The sequence below is a fragment of the Spermophilus citellus genome, assembly GCF_964194105.1.
Source record: "Spermophilus citellus genome assembly, chromosome: 7".
In the NCBI taxonomy this organism is placed as follows: Eukaryota; Metazoa; Chordata; class Mammalia; order Rodentia; family Sciuridae; genus Spermophilus; species Spermophilus citellus.
This window is the reverse complement of record NC_138188.1, coordinates 35600956-35628826: the sequence shown is the minus strand read 5'-3', so window position 1 is coordinate 35628826 and position 27871 is coordinate 35600956. Positions and strand designations below refer to the sequence as shown.

At 38.3% G+C, this 27871-nt stretch overlaps 1 protein-coding gene and 1 long non-coding RNA gene across 3 annotated transcripts; one reads left to right on the top strand and one right to left on the bottom strand.

The window, feature by feature from the left end:
* Positions 1–130: 130 nt before the first annotated feature.
* On the bottom strand, positions 131–16183 carry LOC308653609. The gene is made up of 3 exons (XR_014023076.1): positions 16068–16183; positions 15649–15780; positions 131–233 (listed from the first exon to the last, which is right to left on the bottom strand). It is a non-coding gene; the product is annotated as an uncharacterized lncRNA (long non-coding RNA).
* A 72-nt stretch (positions 16184–16255) lies between these two features.
* DBR1 (debranching RNA lariats 1) lies at positions 16256–26805 on the top strand. Of its 2 annotated transcripts, XM_081301822.1 has the most exons (8): positions 16256–16590; positions 17326–17450; positions 18106–18186; positions 19258–19343; positions 21329–21553; positions 23871–23951; positions 24613–24758; positions 25600–26805. In XM_081301822.1, the coding sequence occupies exons 1-8, from the start codon at positions 16394–16396 to the stop codon at positions 26309–26311; spliced, it is 1653 nt and encodes a 550-aa protein (XP_081157948.1). In that variant the 5' UTR covers positions 16256–16393; the 3' UTR covers positions 26312–26805. The 2 variants fall into 2 exon arrangements, with proteins under 2 accessions (XP_081157948.1, XP_081157949.1); XM_081301823.1 differs by lacking the exon at positions 21329–21553 and having other exon boundaries at positions 25600–26804.
* Positions 26806–27871: the final 1066 nt, after the last annotated feature.

Sequence of the window (27871 nt, the reverse complement as noted above, 5' to 3'; positions counted from 1 at the left end):
ATACATATATACTAGATATCTATTACATTCCAGGTACTATGCCCAGGAGTGGGAATACAATTATGAGCAAGAGGATCTTTCAGGCAAGAGCAAAAGAGAAATAAGTGCACACAAGGTTAGAATGTAGGGAGATAAGTGACAGAGTGCAACTCAGGGAGCATATAGAAAGGAAATCTCACCAGGACCAAGGTCACAGGAAGTCCTTCCGGTGGAGCTGGTACCCAAGTACTGACCTGAAATATAACCAGGAATGGACCAGGCAAAGCCCTATGTGTTACTCCTCACAGGGCCTGGCTTGACCAGAAACATTTCTCTAATTGTAGAATTAAAATAGTAATTCTCCGGATTTAGTAGTGGAAACACTAGTGGATCCTCCAAAAATTATCACCAGGACAAGAACTACCAAGTATTTCTGGGAAAAAAAGAGACATTCCAGAATCAGCTGGTCTTCTGAGAGCTATAGCATCTTCTGGATTGTAGAGATAAGAGAGATTCCCTCATCCTCTTCACACAACATAACCACTTTAGGAGGATGTTTCAAAATGGAGGAGCAAAAGTAATGAGCTAGGCAAAGTAAGTTTGATCTTTTCATCATTTATAACACAGGAATAGAATTTAGAAATCCTCAGAACACTAAACAAGAGATATTGTCTGTTTTTATCCTGCTGAAATCAGAATGTCTGACAAGATGTCTGACCAGTTGAGACTGAGAGATTACAGATATCACAGAACTCTTTTCCCCATTTGTGATTATTTGCTTCTCATTACAACTGCATCCTAGAGTTTTAGCACTAGACATGCTCTCTCCCTAGTTTTCCTATAGAATTGGGAACCAGTAGGTGGTGATAGGTGTCAGAATAACTTAGTTCAATTTTAAGACACAGCAGATAAATGTTTTTCCTGATGTTTGCAACATTTTGTTTATAAGACTGACTTGCAGGAATCCCAAGAGTTCACTCCTTTCTTTCATGAAGTTTCTGCCCAATGTCATCAGCAAGGTCTTCCTGAATGACTGTGTCTCAGGTATTCTACAATAATCCCTAACTCCTTATCTGCTGTATTTTAAATTATTAATTGTTTAAATACGTTTCTTCCTTCCTAACTTCTTTAGTTCTATTCAACTTTTATTTGACTGGATTTCATTATCACGTCATTTTTTTTCCCCCAGGAAGGGGCCATGGGTGTTGTCTCCCTGAAATTCTTTCCATGTTCAAAAACATCTGCTTGTTGCCTTTTACATGAATGGGAAGCATTTAAAAATAGTTACATAGAACTTCCCAAAATGCATAATAAACTATATATTTAAAAGTAAAAACATATCTATGTAAAACTAGAAAAGTTTAAAGGACAGAAAGATAGATGTAAACCAAAAACTTCTTAGCTGGTGCATCACACAGAAAAACAGAGCTCACATTAGGTAATTTAACAAAAAAGTTTACAACTTATTGGAAAGACTAATTCCAGAGTCCATAACCACTGAAGGATTTGGGATCTAGGCTGTCACTGTAGAGGTTCAGGCTTGTCTGCTGCCAGCATAAGAGCCAAAAGAAATAAGAAGTAAATTTTATCTTTCGTCTATCTTCTATTCGCATACAACCCAGAACAAGTTGTCAAACCTAATCCAGACCCTGATTGGCAACGAAGTCCAAGAAATGTAGTTTCTTAGCTTCTAATTCCTTCAATACAGACATAGAGAACTATATAATTATATATAGTTATATATATATAATTTAAAAGTAAGTTGAAGAAATTTTATCTTTTGCCCCTAAACATTGCAGTGTTTCCTAAAATCAAGGAATTATATAAATGCACTAAAATGATCAAAATTGGGAAATTAGTATTGATATGATATTATCTAATTTGTAAACTTTTCCCAGATTTTGCCAATTGCTCTAATAATGTATTTTATGGTACCACAATGAATATCATGAATCTTTAGTTTCCTTTAATTTTTCATCTTTCTCTTTGTATTTTATGACTATAACATACAAGTATACACATATACAAATACACACGTCTTAAATATGTGCTACTTATTTTGCAAAATCTTTCTCAATTTCAGTTTGTCTGCTATTTTTCCAAGATTAGATTCAGATGTCAAAAACAAAATTACAATAAACTTTTCAAAAAGATCTTAGATGGCTTATGTGTGATTCTAGTCTTGGGCAATACTCCATTCTATAAAGTTGGATAAGTACCCTGATGGGCTGAGAGAGAAGGTATGCTTGATAGACAGAAGAGGACTAAGGAAAGCAGAAATAGAATGAAAAGCAGATGGACAAAGTTGTTTTCTCTGTTAGGTTTAAAACAGAGGGACTTCCTTGAGTCTTAAAGAAAACTAAAACTGACTCAATTGGGGATTTCTCTATTACATTTTACTTTCTCCATTTCTTTGAAGGTCAGATAAACAAGTTAATTTTGCCTTGTTGGCATGAAACATTAGCATGAGTAACTCCATTTTGGTTTGATCTGTTGAGCCTAGTCCAGAAGGTCAGTCCAAACCAATGGCCTCCTATAAATTTCATTTCAGACAGGTTATGCACTTTTGGCAGGAGTACCACAGAAGTGATGTTGTGTCAGATTAGGGGCTCATGATATGGATTTGTCAATTCTAGTGAGGTTAAATTTGATCATTCCGGCAACTTCTCTAGTGTAAAATTTCATATTTTCTCTTTGTTATTAATAAAGTATCTTTTGGAAAGATATTTTTACTATGTAAGTAGTCTCAAGTAATAGATATGTTAAGACTATGTAAGGAACCTGTTACTCTTCCAAGATTACCCTCCAGTTTAGCTATCATTGAAATTCTTATCTGAAACAATGATGATGATGATGATGATTGCTATATGATAATTTCTAATTCCCATTTTTCTTCTATATTTATCAATCAAATATTCTTGTGTAAATAAGAGATCTCCCTTCATCGGTATATTTTATTTATTTATACCAGTATAAAATAAGATGCTCTGAACTTATAATGGGGTTTTGTCCTAGTAAACCTATCATAAATTGAAAACACCTTAAGTTCAAAGTGTATTTCATACACCTAACCTATTGTAACCTAAGCTTGTCATAGCTTACTACTGTTTGTTTACCCTTATGATTGCCTCACTGACTGAGAGCTGTAGCTTGTTGCTGCTGCCCAGCTTCGTGACATAGTATCATCATACTGTATATTGCTAGTTTTAAAAAGGATATAAAAACAAAATTAGATTAAATACAATTTCTACTCAATGCATATTGCTTTTACACATTGTAAAGTCAAAAAATCGTTGGTCAAACCAACATAAGTTGAGGAACAAATGTAATAGATTCTTATTTTATTCAATGATCTGTAGCTTGTTACTATGATACACGCACACGCACACACACACACACACTAATTGGGTTAACACTCTTACAACCCTATCATTTCTCCTCTGAACCTTCTTGCATTGTTTCACACGTGAGCTTTTGGGGAACGCCTCACAATCAAACCATAACAACGTATTTGATACTAAAGTTGTTCCAGGTCTGCCAGTGGAAACACCTTCAATCTGGCATCTTTTGAAGTTCCCAGATCCTTTATGTACTTCCTTAATTTCAAGCACAAGAAGATAATTCAGGCTCATTTTGTACTTTACTTGCCCTAGAATCAACCATTTCAACAAGCTGACCTGATTTCTTTTGAAATTGTATTTAGACATCAATATCTGGTGTGTACCTAAGAAAGTTTTGGGTTTCTTTCTTTTCTTTTCTTTTAAGAGACTGAATCTTGTCATTTGTTCAAGTAGGCCCCGAACTCCCAGAGTAAAGCTGGTCTCCTGCTTTAGCTCCTGAGTAGCTGAGACTAGAGGATGTACCACTGTTCCTGGCATATTATATAAAATAAATGCCTAAAAATAATTTAAAGGAGAAAAGGTTTATTTTGGTTTATGGTTCCAAAGTTTTCTGACAATGATTGCTTGACTCCTTCCCTTTGGGCCTATGGTGAGGCAGTACATCATGACAGGAGCTCATGCTGACAAGGCTGTCCACCTCATCACAGTTGGGAAGCAAAGGAGAAGAAGAACCACAGTCCCAATATCCCCTTCAAGGGCACATTCCCCAATGACCAACTGACTTCTACTAGGCCCCACTTCCTAAAGGCTCCACCACCTCCCGATGGCACTGCAGCCTGTTGAACAAGTCTTTAGCATATGAGGCTTTTAAGACCCAAACCATAACAGGATTAAATCCACGGCCTTGCACATGATAAGCATGTACCCTACCACCTAGCCAAAACCCCCTAAGAAGTCTTAAAAGGCTGGGCATGGTGGCACTGCCTGTAATCCCAGTGGCCTGGGAGGCTGAGGCAGGATATTTATGAGTTCAAAACCAGCCTCAGCAAAAACGTTAGGCACTAAACAACTCAGTGAGACCCTGTCTCTAAATAAAAATACAAAATAGGGCTGGGGATGTGGCTCAGTGGTTGAGTGGCTATGTTTTGGCACCAGGGAACAGCACCCAGGGGTTATTAACCACTAAGTAGGTACTTAAACACTGAGCCAGATGCTCAGGACCTTTTATTTTAATTTTGCGACAGGGACTCCCTAAATTGCTTAGGGCCTTGATAAATTGCTGAGTCTGGTTTGAACTTGTGATCCTCTTGCCTCAGCCTCCTGAGCCAAGTGGCTGGGATTACAGGCTGGGATTAAAAATTAGCGGCCAGGCTAATCTTAAACTCCTGGACTCAAGTGGTCTTCCCAATTCATCCTCTCTAGAAGGAGAATCTACAGGCGTCAATCCCCAGTACCCCCACCCACCCCCCAAAAAAAGAAGTTTTAAAAGCACTTCTGACAGACTCATTCTGGGTAATGCTCTTTATACCATGTTTCCATAGTTGATATGTGTTGAGAGCCACAGCCAAAGGGGCCCCAGCAAACTTCCAGCTGCCGGCTGATGATTGGCTCACAGCAGCCCCAGCAACATCTAGCTGATTGGCTCCTCTGCAGTGATGTTCATTGGGCTGTTTCCCTGCCCTTCAGACTGCCAGCTGATGATTGGCTCACAGCGGCCCCAGCAACATCTAGCTGATTGGCTCCTCCACGGAGCTGCTCATTGGGGGACTTCTTTGGCTCCGCCCACACGACCCAGCCAATCAGCCTCAAGAGCAGGAGGATTGTGGGAGGTGGTGAGGTTTTGTGTGGGGGTGAGAGGCTTGTGGGAAGCCGGTGGTGGCAGTTGGGCTCTGAGGGTTTTTTCCTGAGGAGCTGTTTTGTTTGGCATTTGTAGTTCTAAAAATAAAGTTAGTTTCTTTTGACAAGTGGCTCCTGAATTGTGCCCAGCCAGACAGCGGCATTTGGTGGCTCGCACGGGGAGCAACTGAGGGTAAGTAAACTGCTCGCCCCTGAGGGCAGGGCGAGAGGATGGGTAGCCATTCTAAGTTTCCTCTTTTGTTTTGCTTCATTTTTGTTTTAAGTTGCCTGTCCCTGGAGATGAGTAAGACGGAAGAAAAACCGCTCACATCTGAGGAAAAACTATTTGCGTCTGAGGAACAGATGGGGAGAAAGGACGGATGCACATGTCAGGAGGATAGAAAGGCTGATATAATGATTTTGTTTGGTTCCATTTTTATTTCATTCTGTCTCGGTTTTGTTTGGTGTTATCTCGTTGGGTTGTATTATAGTAGAAATACGGGAACAGAAATTAGTAAAAAACAAACCGAAAGACTGTTAAGTAAATTGTTGGAGGAAGGAGGCATCTCAGTAAAATCAAGAACAGTCAGGGCATACGTTGATACAATACAAAAATGTAGCCCATGGCTTTTTAAGGAGGAGTTGTTAGATATATCACAAAGGAACCATCATGGTGAAGATTTAAAAAGAATAGAAAAGAACAACCCAGGGACTCTGCCAGTTGGCACATTGCCATTGTGGACGTTCGTATCTGGTTTGCTTAGTCCAAAGCCTTCAGTTCAGACAAAGGTAGAGGAAGGAGAAGACATATTGATTCAAGTAAAAGAGAAGGTCTTTCAAGCTAGTGAGACAGAGGAAGGAAGTTTAGAGCAGAAAAAGCCATCAGGGGAAAAGTTACAACAGGAGACTGCTAATAACACCTTTCTATCAGAGAGCGTAAGTGTCCAACCAACAGCACCACCTCTACAGGAGACTGCTACTAACAGCATTCTATCACCAGAGGGCATAAGTGTCCAATCAACAGCACCACCTCCATATGCTAGGAGGCTCCCAACCCCCGCAGTTGATAGTTGGGATCCTGAGACAGGATCTCAAGTATGCCCTGTATTTGAGGTAGGAGGGCAGCGAATTTACCAGGGTTTAAATTTCAAAACAGTGAAGGAGCTAAAAGAGGCTGTAACAACCTATGGTCCTCAAGCACCCTTCACTGTAAGCTTGGTCGAATCCATTACCAACTTAAACATGACGCCAGCAGATTGGGCTAATATTTGTAAAGCTGTGCTAAATGGAGGACAATACCTGTTATGGAAGGTTGCCAATGAGGAATTTTGCAAGGAGACGGCTAGGCGAAATGCAGCAGCTGGTTATTCTCAGAGAAATCTAGATATGTTGTTAGGAAAGGGACCTTATGAGGATCGGCAGCAACAAATTGCATATGATCCTGGCGTATACTCACAAATTGCTGTAGATGCAGTTAAGGCATGGAAGACTTTACAAGGACATGGAGGTTTACAAGGTCAATTATCTAAGATAATACAAGGAGCTAATGAACCTTACACTGAATTTGTAGATAGGCTTATTCAAACAGCTACCAGAGTTTTTGGGAATACAGAACAAGCAATGCCATTAATAAAACAACTGGCTTATGACCAAGTGAATTGTTGGTGCAGAGATATCATTAGACCATGGAAACAGGGAGATTTAAACACATATATTAAATTATGTAGAGACATTAATGAACAAGGGCAAATTGTGGCAGCTGCAGTAAAACAGGCTTTAGATGCCAGAGACATTAATGAACAAGGGCAAATTGTGGCAGCTGCAGTAAAACAGGCTTTATATGCCAGGCCAAGAACATGCTACATTTGTCAACAAACAGGTCATTTTAAAAGGAATTGCCCCATAGGAGGAGGGTTTAACAAAACTAGGTATCAAAGGAGTAGAATACCGGGTATTTGCCCACGATGCCGTAGAGGGAGACATTGGGCTAATGAATGCCGTTCTCAAACCACCATAGAGGGTACTCCATTACATTGGGCTAATGAATGCCGTTCTCAAACCACCATAGAAGGTACTCCATTATCAAAAACGAACAAGGACAAGGTGTTTATCCACAATATCGTGGACAAAGGCATCAGGCTCCGTTGCCAAAAAATGGACAGGGGGCCCCAATGCTCTGGGGCCCCAAACCACAAATATACGGAGCACTGGAGGAACCCAGCAACCCCATCAGGGTAGTGCCCAGGACACATTGTCCATCAGATCCCTCATCAGACAAACCAGAGGGAGCGCAGGGTTGGACATCTGCGCCTCCGCCAGATCAGTACTAACTCCAGAGATGGGAGTTCAAATCATTCCCACAGGGGTAAAAGGACCTCTTCCCAAAGGAACAGTAGGCTTATTATTGGGACACAGCTCTTCTACTCTAAAAGGACTTTTGATAAGTCCTGGGGTAATTGATCCCGATTATGAAGGTGAAATAAAAATTATAGCCAGTTCTCCAAAGGGTATATCAATAATTTCACCAGGAGATAGAATAGCACAGTTACTAATAATACCAAGCCTACATGATAAATTTTCCAGTCATGCTGTAGAAAGAGGTTCCAAGGGATTAGGCTCCACAGGTGGAGATTGGGCTATGCTTTCTTTAAATTTAGATTCTCGCCCCATGCTAAAACTAAATATTCAAGGACATGAATTTAATGGGCTACTGGATACAGGTGCAGACCTTAGCATCATCTCTCATCAAGAATGGCCAAAACACTGGCCATTACAACAAGCCACTCAAACGCTTCGAGGCCTAGGAGTGGCGACTAATCCCGATAGAAGCGCAATGGTATTAGATTGGAAGGATCCTGAAGGATGTGAAGGAACTATACAGCCATATGTATTGGATCATCTTCCCGTAAATTTATGGGGACGAGATGTCTTAGATCAATTAGGTTTGACATTAACAAATAACACCAATCAAAATGCACCCACTATTGTGGCTAGACAAGGTTTTAGGAAAGGAAAAAGATTAGAAAAACAAGAACAAGGTATAGCAGCACCAATACAAATAGATCAAGGAACAGACAGACATGGGTTGGATTTTCACAAAGGGCCACTGAGACAATAAAAATTACATGGAAATCAGAAAGACCAGTATGGGTTCCTCAGTGGCCCTTGACTAAAGAAAAGATACAAGTAGCCCATGATCTGGTCAAACAACAATTAGCGGAAGGACATATACAACCTTCTGTATCTCCCTATAATACTCCCATTTTTGTCATCAAAAAGAAATCTAGTAAATGGAGATTATTGCAAGATTTAAGAGCCATTAATAATGAAATGGTCATTATGGGACCTGCTCAATCGGGGATTCCTCAATTGTCTGCTTTGCCAAAAACTTGGTATGTTTTAGTTATAGATATTAAAGATTGTTTCTTTTCAATTCCAATTCATCCTGAGGATAGTCCACGTTTTGCATTTACTATCCCTGCACTAAATCATGAAGGTCCTGATCAGAGATATGAATGGAAAGTACTCCCTCAAGGGATGGCTAACAGCCCAACTATGTGTCAAATTTATGTTAACAAAGTAATCCAGCCACTTAGAAATCAAAATCCTGAACTACAAATATTTCACTATATGGATGATGTATTATTAGCACACAAAGCTAAAAACACATTGTTAGAATGTTATGCCACACTTACAAATTTATTAAAAAATTATAATATAGAGATAGCAATAGATAAAGTACAATTAAATTTTCCAATTAATTATTTAGGAGTTCTATTACCTCAACCATGGTCCGTCCACCAAAAATTCAAATATGAGTAGATCAACTCAAATCACTTAATGACTTTCAAAAGTTATTAGGAGACATAAATTGGATAAGGCCTTATCTAGGTATTCCAACAGGAGAATTAGGACCTTTATTTGATATCCTAAAAGGTCCATCAGATCCAAATTCACCCCGAATGTTAACGCCTGAAGCAAGAAAGGCATTAAAAATCATTGAAACATATATGGAAAATATGCATTTGGATAGAATTGATATAAGTTTGCCTTTATTATTTATTGTACTACCAACAAAAAATATTCCTACAGGAGTATTTTGGCAAGAAGGTCCATTATTATGGATACATTTATCTTATTCTCCTAACACTATTCTTACTAGGTATCCTGAGGCTGTAGGACAATTAATACTCAAAGGAATAAAAACAGCAAAGGGAGTATTTGGAATTTCTCCCAATAAAATTATTACTCCATATACTATGAATCAAATTGATGAATTAGCTAATGAGTTAAATACTTGGGCAATAATCATGTGCAAATCTAATGTTTCATTTGATAACCACTTACCATCTAATCCTTTATTGTCTTTTTGGTCATTGCATCCTGTAATTTTTCCAAAAATGACAAGAAAAACACCTATCATGAATGCTCCAAATATATTCACTGATGAGTCAAATAATGGTACAGCAGCAATAGTTACACCTGATCAAACTTTTACATTTTTAGTACCCAAACAATCAGCTCAAAAGGTAGAGCTTAATGCAGTATTACAAGCTTTTTTGATGTTTAAAGATTCTGTATTTAATTTATTTTCTGATAGTCAGTATATAGTTAATGCTATAGTATCCCTTGAAGATGCTGGTAGGATTTCCCCTTCTTCTACTGTTTTCTCTTTGTTTTCCACTATACAAAGTTTAATCTGGGACAGAAAAGATCCATTCTTTATAGGACATATCAGGGCACATACAGGATTGCCTGGAGCCCTTAGTTTGGGCAATGATTTAGCAGATAAAACTACACATGACATACATATTTTCTCTACAGTAGAAGAAGCTATAAATTTTCATAAGAGGTTCCATGTCAATGCTAATACTTTACAAAAGCGTTTTAAAATAACTAAGGAACAAGCTAGACAAATAATAAAACAATGTCAAAATTGTGTGACCTTTTTACCACAAGTTAATCTTGGAGTCAATCCTAGAGGATTGATACCTAACCATATTTGGCAGATGGACGTCACACACTTGCCAGAATTTGGAAAATTAAAATATTTGCATGTTACAGTTGATACTTCTTCTGGATTTTTGATGGGCTCCCTTCATGCCGGAGAAAAAACTAAAGATGTTATAGCTCATTGCTTACAAAATTTTGCCACTGTGGGCATTCCAAAACAGTTAAAAACAGATAATGCCCCTGGTTATACTTCTAGCTCTTTTAAACAACTTTGCTCATCATTTGGCATTACTTATATAACACTGATAGACACTGTTCTGATAGAATCAAAGAACTTCTTTCCAACCATATGTGAGACTTGTTTGTTTTCCCCCATGGGCCCTCACAGTTTGACAGCACCTGCCTGTTCAGTAGGCAACCCTTCACATATGTCAGAGTTATTTTCAGCTGGGTGCACTGGCGCACGCCTGTAATCCCAGCAGTTTGGGAAGCTAAGTCTGGAGGATCGAGAAAAGCCTGCCTCAGCAATGGCGAGGAGCTAAGCAACTCAGTGAGACCCTTGTCTCTAATAAAATACAAAAATAGGGCTGGGGATGTGGCTGGGTGGCCAAGTGCCCTGAGTTCAATCCCCTTAGTCAGAGAAAAAGCTGACTAAAATAAGAGTTCTTTTTCTTTGTTTGCTCAATCCATTTTTGTTTTAGTCAGCTTTTCCACTGCTGTGACTAAAAGATCTGACAAGAATAATTTTAGGGGAAAAGAAAAGTATCTTTAGGAGCTCATGGTTTCAGAGGTCTCAGTCTATAGAAGGCCAGCTCCATTCCTTGGGGCTCTAGGGGAGGCAGAACAACATGGTGGAAGAGTGTGGCATATGATAACCAAAAAGCAAAGAGAGACAGTCCACTCACCAGATATAAAATATATGCCCAAAATGCACGCCCCCAGTGACCAATTTCCTTCAGCCTACCTGCTTTCAGTTACCACTCAGTTAATCCCATCAGGGGATTAATTCACTGATTGTGTTAAGATTATTCTAACTCAATAATCTTTCCTCTAAACCTTGCATTTTCTCACACATGAGCTTTTGGGGGAACACCTTACATCCAAACTGTAAAAAAATTTCTCCAAAAACCCTCCTGTTTCTCCTCATTCATAATGGGGAGGGGGAGGGTGAGGATTCCTATTTCATTTGACTACTTTTTGACTGATTTTAGAAAAACCAGTAAAAATTATCCAGTGTGTTGACTCACCAATATGGCCTCTGGAATTGAGATTTGTATTGGAAATATAATTAGGAACTGAGTCATGATGCACTTCTTCATTCTTATTCATAATCTATTTCCTTCTTTAATCATTAATTTTTTAATATTATAGTACTGAGTTAGTTTACTATTGGTCACAAAAATTCAAAAAAATTTTTTGGGGGTGTTGGGGATTGAATTGAGGGGCACTTCACCACTGAGCCACATCCCCAGCCCTATTTTGCATTTTATTTAGTGCTTCAGAGACAGAGTTTCACTGGAGTTGCTTAGTACCTTGCTTTTGCTGAGGCTGGCTTTGAACTTGTGATCCTCCTACCTCAGCCTCCTGAGCCGATGGGATTACAGGTGTGCACCAGCATGTCTGGCTCTAATTGTTTGATACATCAAAATTTTGTTGCATGGTAACATAAGAAAATACCATTACCCAACCAAAAAAAAAAAAAGACTAAAGTTAAACAGGCAATACCAAGTGCTGCTGATCATGTGGAATAATCAGAACTCTCTTACATTAAGAAAGCATACATGAGCATAATCCTTTTGGAAATGGCACTAACTGCTAAAGTTAAACATACTCTCTCATGTAGAGATTTTACTCCTGGGTATAATCCAATGAAATGAGTACTTCTGTTCACCAGAAGATTTTACAAGAATGTGAATCCCATCTTTATTCATAGTAGCCATAAATTGGAAACAATTCAATTGTGCTTCAATAGGGAAATATATAAATTGTGATATATTCAACACATGGAATACAGCAATAAGAAATAGCATACTATGGCTTTATCTATCTATAGTACAGATTTACAGATGAATCTCAAGGCATTACATGGCATAAAGAAGCCAGACACAAAAGAGTGAATAATACAAACTGACAAATATCTGACATTTAAAAATGGGCAGGGAACCTGGGGCTGTATGTAGCTCAGTGGCAGAGTGCTTGCCTAGCATGTATGAGACACTGGCTTCAATCCTCAGTAGCACTACTTAAAAATAAATAAAATAGAAATATTCTGTAAAAAAAAAATGGAAGGGCAGAATTGATCTATGGTGACAGAGGTCAGAATAGTGTATTCCTTCTATGATGACAGATCAATGGTGCTTTTCTTCTGAAAGAAGGGACTTGGAAGGAAGCATAAGAGAGTCTTTTTAAGAGGCTGATGTATATTAATGTACCTTAAAATGGCAGGTGATATTTTGGGTGATTATCTATGTAAAAATTAACCAGACTGTACACTTAAGGTTTGATTTATGTACTCTATGTTATATCTAATTTTTTAAACATGAAGTCTTCTCTGGTCAACTGACACAACATGGCTAATTGCAGGTTGGCATCATGGATAAATCCTGGAGCCACTATGGTGCCTTCCTCCAGAAAGTGATGAAGAAAATTGAAATCAGTCAACACATAAATATACTCACTCCTTCTCTTCCAAAGAGAACAGGGGAGCTATGGGGATCTGACACTGTGGTTCCTGCATGAAAAGTATATCTAGTGGTGTCTGAACCTACAACACCACTGCCATCATCACAGACAAGTTTGTCAACAAAACTGAAGGGACTGAAAGACCTGTAGAAGCTGTACCAGTAGAGATATCATTAGCCAACGATAAGTGTATTAATTTAGGTTATGAAATTGCTTTGGTTTGTTACTTTTATTTAATTAGATATTCTGATTTGAATTGCTTTAATGTTGCTCTTTCAAAAGATTTAGAAATCAAAATTCTTCTAATTTGTATAGGAAAACTTTGCTGAGATGAATTACAGTAATTCAGCTTTTTTTCAAGTAGTCACATGACATGGCATAAAAATATAAACTTTATGTCTTAGCTTTTAATAAGTTTGTTCTTACCAGTTCAACTTTTGTGAGATACACTGTGATAAATTATGGCATCACTATACCACTAAGCTATATCCCCCATCCTTTTATTTTCTAATTAATTATTTATTTTAGTTTTTTAAAATACCTTTATCTTGTTTATTTATTTTTATGTAGTGCTGAGGATAGAACTCAGTGCCTCACACGTGTGAGGCACACGCTCTACCGTTGAACCACAACCCCAGCCCCTTTATTTTAGTTTTTATTTTGAGACAGCCTGGTCTGGAACTTGCAATCTCCTGCTGTTATGCTCGAATTTGGGACCCCCTAAAGACCACCCAGAGACCAAGATGGATGTAAGCAGCAAAGAGGTGTTTATTGCAAGGTAGCTCGGTCCTCCTCGAACACACAGCAACAGGTGACACTAAGAGGCACCCCCCCCAGCCCAGGGTTTGCAGCAGTTTTATACATTCTTTGGAGAAGGCAGGGACCCCCACATACATCATTAGCATCTCCTAGCAAATCACGGGGGGGGGGGGGGGGGGGGGGGATCAAATAACAACTCTAAAACATGATTAGCACATTCACTGGCGGGAACAAGTTGGGTAGGGGTGGTCACTACAAGAGGGGGATTCATTTGAACTGATTGGTTTAAATTGTGAGGATGTCACAGGGGAGCATGTTCCAAACTGCAGGGCTTCTAGTTTAGATACTTGTCACCACACCTAGGTGAGGGGCCAACTGGAATTTCAGATATATGGTTATCTTGGCCTATCTTAGGTGATCACCATCTTTTCCGAGAACTGTTTCCACAGAGTTTCAGAACAAAATGAGTTCCCAAGCATGCCACAGTCCGGCTGCAGCAAAATAACGGGGGTGGGGTGTGTGTGGGGGGTGGTGAGGAGCAACTTGTGTAGATTGATACAGCAGGAGTGGGAGCCTGTTTATTGTAGGACAGGAGGGGAATATATACATTCCACACAGCTCATCTAATTAACATAAACTAGATACAGCAGTCAACCAATAAGGAATCTCCACACTTAATGGCTATCTGGCGTTTCTTCACAAACCACTCCCTCTGGCATTTTGCCAGGCGCCATCTTGATTTGTTTACAGACCCTAACACAAGCAGAATGAGATTGTTTAGGTCTTTCATTCCCCCATTTCTTTCTTTGGGTACCTTGGAAGCCAATCATGGGTTCCTCTGAGTGAGTTTAAAAGATTCAGTTCTATTATCTCTGTCTAGGGGCTGATATTGGGCCCTCAACACCATTAACTGGACTGTATTGATCCTTTCCTTTACAAAGGCTGAAAACTTATTTATAATACAGAGTCCTACTATTAGGGCAAGCATAATTACAAGTAAGTGTCCAACCAAAGCTGAAATTAAAGTTGTGAGCCAGGGGGAATAGTCAAACCATGATTCAAACCATCCCTTCTGTCGCTCTCTCTCTTTCCTCCGCTTCTCCAATCCTTCCTGTACTCTGGCTATTGATTGTCTGATTACCCCGGAATGGTTTACATAAAAACAACATTCTTCCCCTAGCGCTGCACAAAGTCCTCCTTGTTGTAAAAGACTAAATCTAAGCCCCTTCGATTTTGAAGCACAACTTCTGCAAGGGATGCATGTGATTCCTCCAAATGTTTCACCAAATGTCTCTGTAGCTCTTGGATGTCCTCATCTATGGCTTCCCTCAGACTGGAAAAATAGGAGCGCTGTTCAATCAGGGCCCTTGTTCCAGTTCCCACTCCTACTGCTCCTAACAGAGTTCCTACGGTTAATATGGCTACAGCTACTTCTCTCTTTACTTTCCTTTGTAATTCCTTACTTTCTAATCTGAGTATCACTTCTTCAGAGTGGTAAATTAATCTGGGTACAAGTTGAACCATAACACAAAATCTGTGGGTAGGGTTGAGCACAGCCCTGTGAGCACAGGGGGTAAGGCCTGTGTCACATGCCCACCAACTGTTTTCTGATGGTAATAGATAAGTCATTTGGGTGGGTATAGGGGAAGTCTGATTGCATAAATGCTTCAGAGAGGGTGGTGGGTTTCCCACACAGCTGCCTTCTCTAAGCTAAATCCAGATTCCACTGGTTCCCAACTGCAGTCCTGTACTTTGCTAGTCAGTGTATAACTTCCTGGGAGAGCTAAATCCTCATAAAAGGGGAGTTGCATGTCATAACACATCCAACAGGACTCTGTCACCTGGGGTCGGGTTTTGTTTACAACATCATAAGTTTTTAGCAGTAGTTTCCACAAGGGAGCTCCCAAGGTGTTCTCCTCTGAAATGCTGGGCACAACTAGGTTGGGCAGTTCAGGTGGAGAGTTTAGGTCCCTTTCCTCAGGGATCCTCTGGGTAGTCTTAGGTATTTGGGTACTTTCAGGCATAATGGGGATGTTAGCTAGTTTAAAGCTGATCAGAGATGGACTTATCATTCCGTGTATTTCCTTGATAAGATTACCTTTTCTTGGTTAAGTTTTTCAAAGGTGTTTTCCTTGTTTCTGTCTTGGCCATTCATTCTTCATTAATCAGTTTGGTCCTTTTCTCTCCTTCAGTTTTCAAGACACTCCTCTGCTTTCATTAAGCTTGCATCCTAATTAGGCAAACAACTATTTGGTAGCAAAAGGCAAAATTCTCAGTCCTCTTACACACACACACACACACACACACACACACATCATAATTTTAGAAACTCTTTGTGGGGTAATTTTTAAATCCTCAGTTTTTAAATTCCACTTAAAATTATTATTTTTGAATGTCCTTTAAAAATCTCTTGATTAATTTCTAATTCACTATCAGGCAACTGTCATTGCTGGGAGAAGTTTCGTCCTAGGGAATTCGCCAGTCGCTCTTGCTGGTTTGCCTTGGTTTCATTCCTACCTAAATTCCTGCCTCAGAGGATTTTATTTACTCTTCTGGTTTTAAATTTTATCATCCCATCAGACTGGTAGGACTCGCGAAAACAGGCTCAACCCAATTCGACTGGAGAGTTCCCCCGAGATCCTGGTGTCAGCCGTGCCCTTCCCGATCCCTCTCTCGCGAGATTTGGGAACCGGAAGCAGATTACATTTGCCGGAGTCAAACACGGCGGCGGCTCAGTGCAAGTTGGCGGGAGCCGTGCGCTGCTTTGAGTTGTGCGCTGTCGGGCCCGGGCCGTAGGCGGTCTCCGGTGCTGAGGGCGGTGCTTAACGCCCCAGGCCGACAGAATGCGGGTGGCTGTGGCCGGCTGCTGCCATGGCGAGCTGGACAAGATCTACGAGACGCTGGCACTGGCCGAGCGGCGTGGCCCGGGGCCCGTGGACCTCCTTCTGTGCTGTGGCGACTTCCAGGCTGTGCGCAACGAGGCCGACCTGCGCTGCATGGCTGTGCCCCCCAAGTACCGCCACATGCAGACCTTCTACAGGTGAGGGGCGCGGTCTGGGCCTTTGATCCGGCGGTGCGGAGCGTGTGACCGGTCAGCCGCGGACGGAGACCCAGAACTGGGTTCGAATCCCCTGCTGTCCTGACAAGCTCTCTCCTTTGGTTCCCGTCTTTGTTCAACCTAAGACCTGGCGCTTAGGAAATGTCACTTTCCTTTTTTCGTTTTCTTTTTCTCTATGCATCTGTCTGTTCTGTTTCCCAGGCAGCCTGAGGGGGAAACATGGAGGAAGAAGCCAACAGGTTTCAATATCTTGTATTTGACAGGACTCTGGAATTAGTTCATTTAATGATCCAGGAGTTTTTATTGGACGCCTGCTGTGTGCTAGTACTGGTTTTAGAAGCTTTGAGTTATAGCCGTGAACCTGACAAAGTTGAGTAAGAGAGAGAGAATTTTAATATTCATTTTTTTAGTTCGGCGGACACAACATCTTTGTTGGTATGTGGTGCTGAGGATCGAACCCGGGCCGCACGCATGCCAGGCGAGCGCGCTACCGCTTGAGCCACATCCCCAGCCCCTGACAAAGTTCTTGACCTCACTGAAAGTGTGCCTGCTTGAAATTCGGTCTTCATTCTTAAGGACAAGGATGGATACTTGGGATTGTTTACAAAGATCTTTTTAACTTTATGATGAGCTTAACTTTTTTCCTTGCAACATTATTTTGCTTTTTTGTTATGCCTGTTTTAGTAATTGACAACTTTACCCTTATGTTCTTTCTAGGTATTACTCTGGAGAGAAGAAGGCCCCAGTTCTTACAGTCTTCATTGGCGGAAACCATGAAGCCTCAAATCATTTGCAAGAGTTACCCTATGGTGGCTGGGTGGCACCAAACATTTATTATTTAGGTATGTGTACATGTATAATTTTTTGGTTTGATGGGATGGAAGAGCCTGTTAGGATTTATATTAGTAGGGCAGCATCTTGAAGTGTATATAGTATTTGGGGGAATATTCTGAATTTAAATAGTTAATCATGAAAATTTAGTTAAAATAATTACTAAATGGTTAATCACAAAAATATGTCCTCGCTTCATCTAATGTTTTGAGATATTTAATAAGACTGCAGAGACCTTATTATTTGTAGTTGTTATTATTTGCAGTATTAGAGATTGAAATGTAAAACTTCAGGTACTTATACCTGATGACTTGCAGATGTATAATGCATAATTCCATTATAGGACATTTTTCCTTATGTTCCCCCATTCTTCCTCACCGCTATGTTCAGTGAGTTACCAAATCATGTCTGTTTCCCTTTTAACACTCTACTTCATCTATGGACCAGAATGAGCTTAGTCTCTTGGCTGACTTGCTTCTAGGCCTTTTCACCCTAGTCTTACCTTATATATTGTTGATGTACTATGTAAGAAGAATAACTTCATCATGGTACTTATTTTCAAATAATTTTAGGACTGTATGGAATTTCAGGCCTCTAAATGATTTATTATTAGTAAAGAAATTGCTTTTGTCTATAGTAACTTTATTTAATTGCATGATTTTTCAGGTTTGGCTGGTGTGGTAAAATACCGAGGTGTAAGGATTGGTGGAATCTCTGGTATCTTTAAATCTCATGACTATCGAAAAGGTATTGCTGTTTTTGGAAATTATTTTTAAATTTTAAAACTTGTGTGCTTCAGAATAACAAGCAACATATGTAGTTTAACTTATTCTTTACATTTTTTTTTTCTGCGAATGATTTTTTTTCCTTAACTTTTTATTATAAATTTTTTTTTTGGGAGGGTGCTGGGAATTGAACTCAGGGGCACTCAACCACTGAGCCACATTTCCCAGCTCTATTTTTTGTATTTTATTTAGAGACAGGGTCTCACTGAGTTGCTTAGTGCCTCACCATTGCTGAGTCTGGCTTTGAATTGCTGTCCTCCTGTCTCAGCCTCCTGAGCTGCTAGGATTTCAGGCATGTGCCACCACACCCAGCTATTATAAAATATTTTATATATTTGAAAATATAGACCACACTATCATATCTGTGTATCCACCATCTAGTTTTCCTTGTATTTGCCATTTTAACTTTGATTTTTAAAAAATAAATCAGTAGAGATAGAACTGAAGTTCATTGTTTTCCCATCCTCTATTTTCACTCTTTTTCTTCCCTCTCCTTGCCAGGCAGTTCCTATTCTCAGGTTGGTGTTTATTATTCACTTTAGTATTTTATGTTTCTGATGCACATATAAGAATTTTAAACAATGTATTATATAGTGTATTTTAAACTTTATATAAATGTATCTTATTGCTGGTAGCTTTCTGCGACTTGCTTCTTTAACATGTTTTGAACTCTGAATTCATATATATAACTACATGGTTCACTGGTATATAATATTTTCTTGTGTAAAGTATTCCACAAAGTACCAGTCATTCCACTGTATCTGAAAGAGTTAGACCTTGATTTTTAAAGTTAGAGAAACAGCTTGGATTCATATTGATTTCACAAATTTCTTGGGTTAAGTTGCCAGTTAAAATTTAAATCCTCAATCTGTCAAATCACAAATCTGTTCCCCACCCCTCTGCTCTCCATGATTCTGAACCATTTACATGATGTACAAAAATAGGCTGTCTAGTTGTAGCACATGCTAGTGTAAATTGAAACAGTCTTGGGAAGACATCTACAATAATAAAGCTTATTTCTCTTTACTTTAAGGTCATTTTGAGTACCCCCCTTATAACCCATCTACAATAAGAAGTATATATCATGTGAGAAATATTGAAGTCTATAAATTAAAACAGGTATGTCAAAAGTCTATCATAGCAGATTGAAAAAAAATTAATTTTGAAACAAAATGTATTTTGATTATATTGGCATCCTACTTTTGAGAACAATTGATTCAATATTTCAAAAATGTGGATTTCAAATTGCTTGTAGGAGGTTCATAGATGAATAAGTTTTTTTAATTGTTAAGAATTTATTTTGGGGCTGGGGATGTGGCTCAAGCGGTAGCACGCTCGCCTGGCATGCGTGCGGCCCGGGTTCGATCCTCAGCACCGCATACCAACAAAGATGTTGTGTCCGCCGAGAACTAAAAAATAAATATTAAAAAATTCTCTCTCTCTCTCTCACTCTCCTCTCTCACTCTCTCTTTAAAAAAAAAATTTAAAAAAAATTTTAAAAAAAAGAATTTATTTTGGTTGGTAATTATAAATTATAAATTAATTCCTGATTTCAGGTATTATACTTAGGGTAAACCTAAGAATACATATTAAAGGGCTGGGGATGTGGCTCAAGCGGTAGCGCGCTCACCTGGCATGCATGTGGCCGGGGTTCGATCCTCAGCACCACATACCAACAAAGATATTGTGTCCGCCGAGAACTAAAAAATAAATATTAAAAATTCTCTCTCTCTCTCTCTCTCCTCTCTCACTCTCTTTAAAAAAAAAAGAATACATATTAAACTCTAGTGATATTTTGAAGAAAAAAATTAAACATTTTATATGATAGTAATGAAATAATGGTATCAAAGAGAAAATAATGGGAAAGATGATAGACGATATCGGAAAGTTGTGAAGATAGTATTAAAATGTTGACTTAATGGGAGAGTAGATAAAACTAAGTTTTTGTTTGAAAACTTATGTGGCTGACATTGGGCTGTGCAGTTTTCATACACGTTATTTTGTGTAATCAGCTCAAATCCTGTAAGGCAGATCTTACAGGATCACTTGAAGTATGAGAAGCCAGGGCTCAGACAGGTGAGTACCTGCCAGGACCTCCCAGGTAGTCCAGTGGAAGCACCTGCCTGATTCTGCTCAGGCTCCTTCACCCTCCCTAGAGCCTCCACAGGGGCATAAGATTGCTCGCTCACCTTACTTTTATGTGGCATTCATACAGTTCCCTTCGGTGGCTTTTTCCTTTCACCTGTCTAAATCCTACCAGTCTTTTAAGACCCAACTTAGATATCACTTCCCAACTGAGACTTCTGGTTTAAAGTCATTATCCTTCCCTGAAGTTTCACTATGCCTATTGTCCATACTAGTTATTCAGTGGGTGGTCAAATCAAGGTTACATTTTATATTGTTGGCCAGTTATTTTGGTTGTTTTAATTTAGTTTTCCAAGAATTTATTTCAGATTACTTGAAGGTGCTGGGATAAGTAAAGTATGCAGTGTGTTTTGTGTCCTCCTCATAAAGATACCAGCTGGCCACTTTATATATTAAATATTAATTTATTTAGTAAATAGAGAGTTTTTTGTGTATGCCATATGAACCCATTAGATTTCCACTCTCCCCCAACCCCCACCCCACTCTGATCCTGGGATCATGCATGCTAGGCAAGTGTTCTACTGCTGAGCTACTTCCCTATTCCCCCTTCTGATAAGCCTTTGGGATTGCTATATCAGTTACGTTAATGTAATGTAATTGTCTGGATCTTCAAAATCATCATTTCTTTACCAAGGAGAAAAGAACTCTGGTTATCATTATATTTCAGATACAGACTTCACCTGATTGACGGTCTAATCAGTCTGTCTCTGCTGCTCTGCCTTACCACAGAAAATAGGGTAATTTCTGAGGCAGAGAAAAAGCTGCTCCTCTTTGCCTAGATGAATGAGGAACCTCATATATATATATTTTTTACTTCTTTAAATAAACTGTCTCTAGAATGAATTACACATACATCTAGATATTTAAATGCATGAGTGGTTGTGTGCTGGTGGAAAGAAGGGAGGGGTTGTTTTTAGTTTTTGAGAATTTTTTTCTTTTTTTTTTTTCTGTTTTTAAAGCTGAAGCAGCCTATAGATATATTCTTATCTCATGACTGGCCAAGAAGTATTTATCATTATGGAAATAAGAAGCAACTTCTTAAGACCAAATCTTTTTTCCGACAAGAAGTGGAAAATAACACATTAGGAAGTCCCGCTGCTTCGGAGCTTTTAGAGCACCTAAAACCTACTTACTGGTTTTCTGCACACCTTCATGTGAAATTTGCAGCCTTGATGCAGCATCAGGTAGAAATCAAAATATGTATTCCTTCCTTTTGCAAATGCTTATTGAACATCTATGAAATAGGCACTGTTGGTCTATTTTAGTTAGACAAAGAAATGAAAGGTAATGCATCTCTTGTGAGAAGCTCTATACAAAAGTGTGGGGAAGAGATAAGCACGCAATTACAAAACAGTGTAAGATTGGTTGTAAAGTGCTACAGAAATGCCTAAACCAGATTGTGGTGGGATGGGGATGTGGCAGAACTGAAGAGGGAGAGGTTTCCAAGGTTGAGCTGAGTCTTGGAAGTTCTAGGAAGAAATAGATTCTAAGAGTATTTTAATAAGAGGAACCAACATGTGCAAAGGCTAGAGTTCTAAGAGCATTTGGGAAACTGCAGGTAGTCCCTGTGGCTGAGGCACAGGGACAGATAAAGCTGGAATAAAATCTTAACTGCTTTCTGGACCAGACTACAGAGTTGGGGTTTAAAGCAGAAGATGATATAGAAAGTTGGGGAGCAATGAAACTGCATGTTCATTTTAGAAAGATTAGTTTGGCAGTAGTTTTGTATGTGGATTAGAGTAATATGAAATGGGAAACACAGAGGCTCTTTTAGCAAAAGAGAGGGTTCTGTCTAAGACAAAAAGTACGGAGAATGAAGCAGGTTCTAGAGAGAGAGGAAGCAGAATCATCAGGGTTTGATGACAGAAGAGAATCTAAGAAGACTCCTTGAGTTTTCTTTGGGTAATTGCAAAGGTGATGATGTTTAATGGAAAGTAGAGAATAAATACTTTTAAATAGGCTCTTAAGTCTTCTATGGAAATTTCAGGAGTTATTAATACACTAATGGGCATTGCCTTTCTCAAGTGGAATGTGATATGTAGTACTTCCCAAATTTACTTCACCACATACTTTTTTTGTGTTAAAAGTACACTTTAACAATGTCCCTAAAATGTCATTTCATCTGAAAACATTTCAAAGGCTGCTTCTGTTGTGGACTTATTGTTCTCACAATAATTTTCTTAAGTAATACTAAAATTCATAGACTACCAGAAATATATAATAGTACCTCCAGGTTTCACTGAGAGAAGGGCAGAGGTTAGTTCTTCCACTTAGCTTTAGGCCACTGCCACTCAGTTCCAGTCACCTGTTTATGTCACTGTCCTTTTCCATAATGTACTACTCTCTCCTGCTTCTTAGGACTTGCAACATTCTTGGCTCTTGAATTTTTATTGAAGCATCTGATGTGCTGCTTTTTCCCCATTCATCTTCTGTTGTCAGCCTGAATTAATGCCACGTTTTATCCCTTTTTATTTGTTCCTCAGCCTCCTCTGACTTTGCTGTTCTGTTTTAGCCACTTCAAAAACCAAAGATCACTTTTCCTCAAAACTGCTTTGCTGCCAAATCTGCCTCTAATCTCTGCTTCTTCCACCTTTTTCAGTACCTCCCCAGAAAAGAATTGGTACTTGGTCATCACCAAGATGTACAATAGCTTACTTTCTTGTGTTTTTATTTTTTTAACCTTCATGTCCCTTGTTTCAGTGAGTCACTTTTGTACTTCTCCCAGTACAACATTCATGTTTGTGGTTTCTGTTCTGTGGTTCCTTTTGTCAGTTCACTTTTGAAAAAACAAAACAAAACAAAAAAAGACTTCATTGAAACATAATTGTTAACACATCTCAAATGCATAATTCAGTGATTTTTAAGTAAAATTCCAGAGTTCTGCAGATGTCAGATACTGAAGTTTCATTGCCCCAAAAGATCCTTTGTGGCTATTTGTAATCAATCCTTATCTCATCCTCAGCCCCAGGCAATGACTAATTTGTTTGCCTCTTCTAGATGGTTTGTATAAATGGAACCTAAAATAAATAGGTTTTGACATCTGTTTTTCTCCCTGGCTTATTTTTTGAGTCACTTATGTAGCAAGTATTAGTATTTCATTCCTTTTTAGTGCTTAGTATTTTATTTTGTGGATACAGTACGTCTACCTTTGGTAGTTTTAGTTCTGCCAGTTTAGTTTACACTCTTTAGTTATCTTTTATCCTTGTAGTGTATGCTTTGATTTATATTTTATAAGCTTTCATTTGACATGAATATCATCTTCAGTTTTTGCTTTGAAATTTGTAAGGAAATTGAGGCCCAGAGACTTTAAGTGCTTTGCCTGCCTTTGTACAAGTAGATATAGAACTTTTTTTTTTTTTGAAAAGTAACAGTTATTCTTTTGACACAAAACTCAGAGGCATGTGGCATGTGTAATAAAGATTATTTCTTCTGTCCTATTCAATGTATGACTGACCTGTGATGTTTGGACTTTTTTCTTAAATCATGGTTCATGTTATCTAGGCTGCAGAAAAAGGACAGACTGCCAAAGCAACCAAATTTTTGGCCTTGGACAAGTGCTTACCACACAGAGACTTTCTTCAGGTAAAAAGAAAATGAAATAGCTTTATAATATATTTTATACTTTCAATAGTTAAAAACATATTTTTTAGATTTTCCTTTCAGAATTTATTTGTGCTCTTTGTAATTTATATAATCAGAATTCTTTTTTTCTTTTTGGTGCGGGGATTAAATTCAGGGACACTTAATCACTGAGCCACATCCCCAGCTCTATTTTGTATTTAGGGATAGGGTCTCACTGAGTTGCTTAATGCCTCGCTGTTGCTGAGGCTGGCTTTGAACTTGCAATCCTCCTGTCTCAGCCTTCCGAGCTGCCCCAGCAATCAGAGAATTTTTAAGGGTACTAGGGGTTGAACCCAGGGGTGCTTTACCAGTGAACTACATCCCCAGCCCTTTACCCCCACCCCATCTTTTTAAAATGTTGATACAGGGTATACCTAGGATGCAAAGGATGGCCTCAAACTTGCAGTCCCCTGCCTTGGCCTCCAAAGTTGCTGAGATTACAGGTGTGCACCGCCAGCCCTGGGAATCTTTAAAGCTATTTAAGTTATATTGATGTTTTAAAATTAAATGGTTGATTTACAGTTAAGTTGTTTTAAATTCTTTTTTAATTTTCTTAATATTCAAATTCTTGGACTACCAAAAATACATTATATTACCTAAAGATATCAATTTCTTTCTGTAGGTATTAGAAATAGAACATGACCCCAGTGCTCCTGATTACTTGGAGTATGATATTGAATGGCTCACTATTCTCAAGGCTACTGACAATCTTATTAATGTGACTGGAAGCCTATGGAATATGCCTGAAAATAACGGTCTGCATACAAAGTAAGTCTGACCTCTTTAGAACTTCCTTCTCTTTTGCATGTACAATTATGTCTCTCTCAACTTTGTTTTGTTTTGGGGTTCCCAAGGTGTTTGTTTGATCTATAGAAAGGAGGAGGGAGCAGGATAAGAGAGTTTGCTATAATCTGGGTATTTGGCAAACCTACTGTGAATTGCCTGCCCAGTGACGTGACACATTTTTTTAGGCACAGTACTTACCTGGGGTTCCCAGCTTGGGACTGACTGGGTGACTGCAGCCTTTGGCCCCAGTAGACACTGGCTACGGGGCCCCACCTTTGTTTTTAGTCACAGGAATCATTGTTGATTAAGTATAAGAACAATGCAAAATTGAGTGACTGTAATAGTCTAGAAAACTACAAATTTTCCCTCCAAGGGAGATAAGCAAATGGACTATTGAACATCAACCCGAGTAAATTTGTAAGTGAAATGTGTGGATAAAACTATAATGAAGTCACATTAAAAAGTAAGGGTAACTGGGGCTGGAGTTGTGGCTCAGTGTTAGAGCACTTGCCTGGCAAGTGTGAGGCTCTGGGTTCAATCCTCAGCACCACATGTATATAAATAAATAAAAGATTCATTTACAACTAAAAAAAATATTTTAATAAATAAATAATGGTGACTGTTTTGAGTTACAAGTTAAGGATTTTTTCTAAGAGTTGTTTGTTATTTCTAAGTGATCCTTTGCTAATTTAACTGTAATTTTACTACATGGAATTTGATAGATATTTACTCTATATCCTTGTACCTGGAGTCCATAGTTAGGTTTATCATTTGTTGAGTGAAGTTGATAAAATGTAAAAATCTATTGTTCTGATTTTTGTAGGTGGGACTATAGTGCAACAGAAGAAGCTATGAAGGAAGTTTTGGAAAAACTGAATCATGACCTCAGAGTTCCATGTAACTTTAGTGTAACAGCTGCTTGTTATGATCCTAACAAGCCACAAACACAAATGCAGCTGGTTCATAGGATCAATCCTCAGACTACTGAGTTTTGTGCCCAGCTTGGCATCACAGACATTAACGTCAGCCTCCAGAAGGCCAAGGGAGAACATCATTTATGTGGTGAATATGAAGAGCAGGATGATGTAGAGAGTAATGACTCTGGAGGGGACCGGAGTGAATACAATACAGATACATCTGCCCTATCCTCTATCAATCCAGATGAAATAATGTTAGATGAAGAGGAGGAAGATGATGATAATATTGTAAGTGCACATAGCGACTCGAACACACCATCCATAGAACCTTCTTCGAATCAAGGTTCTGACTTTTCTGCAAGCTTCTCTGATATCAGGATCTTGCCAGGTTCCATGATTGTATCTTCTGATGATACATCAGGTTCACCAACTGATAGAGAAGGGAAACTTGATGAGGCCGTGGAGTTGGAGAATGAAAAGGACTTAACTGAGATGCCATTGAAGAGGCGGAGTGATGAACATGAACCTGAACAGAGAAAGAAGATTAAGAGGAGGAATCAGGCAATCTATGCTGCAATAGATGATGATGATGATGATGATGATGATGATGATGCATAAGACAATTTACTTAGTACTACATGTAGATGTGTAATTTTTGAGACCCTATTTTTAGAGTTGAATTTTTTGATTAAAGACTTTGTAATAATGAAATTACATAAGAGAATTTTAGTTAGATATTGACTTTGTCTTAAGGCCTTTGTATGTTTTGAATATAAACATATTAAAGTTTCATATATTCACTTGATCAACTACCCTTTTTTGAAGACATCATTTACTTCATTTTTCCATCAAATACTTATTACATGTGTACTTTGTGCTAAATACTCTTCTGTTAGTTGGGGCTATAAAGATGAGTAAAACAGGGATTTTTGCCTTCAAGGAGTTATTACTGTAAATGTTTTAAAATGTAAATTGTAGCATATTTATTTATATTTTGTTTTACAAAGTTATGTCATTATTGTATATATAATCATATATGCTTTCTTTTCATTATAATTTTTCCCCGTAATCAGCTCTTAATGTCTGTCAAATATAAATTTAAATTGAAGATGGTAGATAAGATTTCAGGAAATAAATTATAAATACTGAACATTGGTAAACATAAAGTATTATACTTAATTGCCAAAATTAGTAATCCTGTTGATGCTCAATTATTATATTTTAGCTTTAATTTTTATATAACTATAGTAACTATACACAGATCATTTTTGCATAATTATAAACAAGGGCTAAGTTCACAATTCTGCCCTTTATGCTGCATAATGGATTACTAGTGTTAAAAGTATTTTTTAAAATCTATGTGGAAAATCTACACTTGTGTTGTCTCTGGCTTTAATGCCTTTGCCACCTGAGGAGAGTCACCCTAGCTTTTGGATGAGGAATCATGGGATTCAAAGATTGTTCCAGAATCTCATTATTCCCTGCAGCCCAAATCCAGGAGAACATTTAGAAAAATAATGTAGCAACTCGTTTCCATCTTGTCAGCATTTGATTTGATAAAGGTCTAGGACTTTGGGGCTTTTATCTTTATTTCCTTCTATACCCTGCTTTTTAAGAGTTGAATATTTAATTCCCATGTGTTGATTCTAATTTATGTAAAGTATTTGGAAGTATAAATTTCTCCTATTCACTGATTTAATCCATGAAAACTGATATTTGGTGGTTTTTCCCAGAAAACATTTTTTAGCAAGAAAACCCAGAATATATTGCATGCCTAAGGCATTGGGAATACTGTACTCCCCCCAGAAACTCTTAAAGGTAAAAGCAAAAGTTAGTTAGATATAAAACATATTAGAATTAATAAATGTTCTAAAAAAGAAAAAAAGTCATCCTCTGGCTTACCCAATCAGGAAAGCAAGTAAATGCAAATATGAGAAAAAGAAAATAAATAATGAAAAAAATTCAGAATGAATAAAATGAGTCTGTATAATGTTATGAATTTGATACATAGATGGTTAATTCCAAGGAAAATGGAATTTACAGATGCCATAGCAGAAGTGGAGAGAAACAATCTCCATACATGATTTACCCCCATTAAAAAAAATTACCTGATATAGAAGGTTTCAGGAGGAAATTACTAAATCTAAAAGTCTGTTCCCAAATATAAAAAAATGAAAG

Excerpts from the sequence above, each read along its gene's own strand:
- DBR1 (XM_081301822.1), top strand. The coding sequence starts at position 16,394 with ATGCGGGTGGCTGTGGCCGGCTGCTGCCATGGCGAGCTGGACAAGATC. Across the intron at positions 16,591-17,325 it reads CACATGCAGACCTTCTACAG|GTATTACTCTGGAGAGAAGA; the intron begins GTGAGGGGCGCG and ends TGTTCTTTCTAG. Across the intron at positions 21,554-23,870 it reads CAGCCTTGATGCAGCATCAG|GCTGCAGAAAAAGGACAGAC; the intron begins GTAGAAATCAAA and ends CATGTTATCTAG.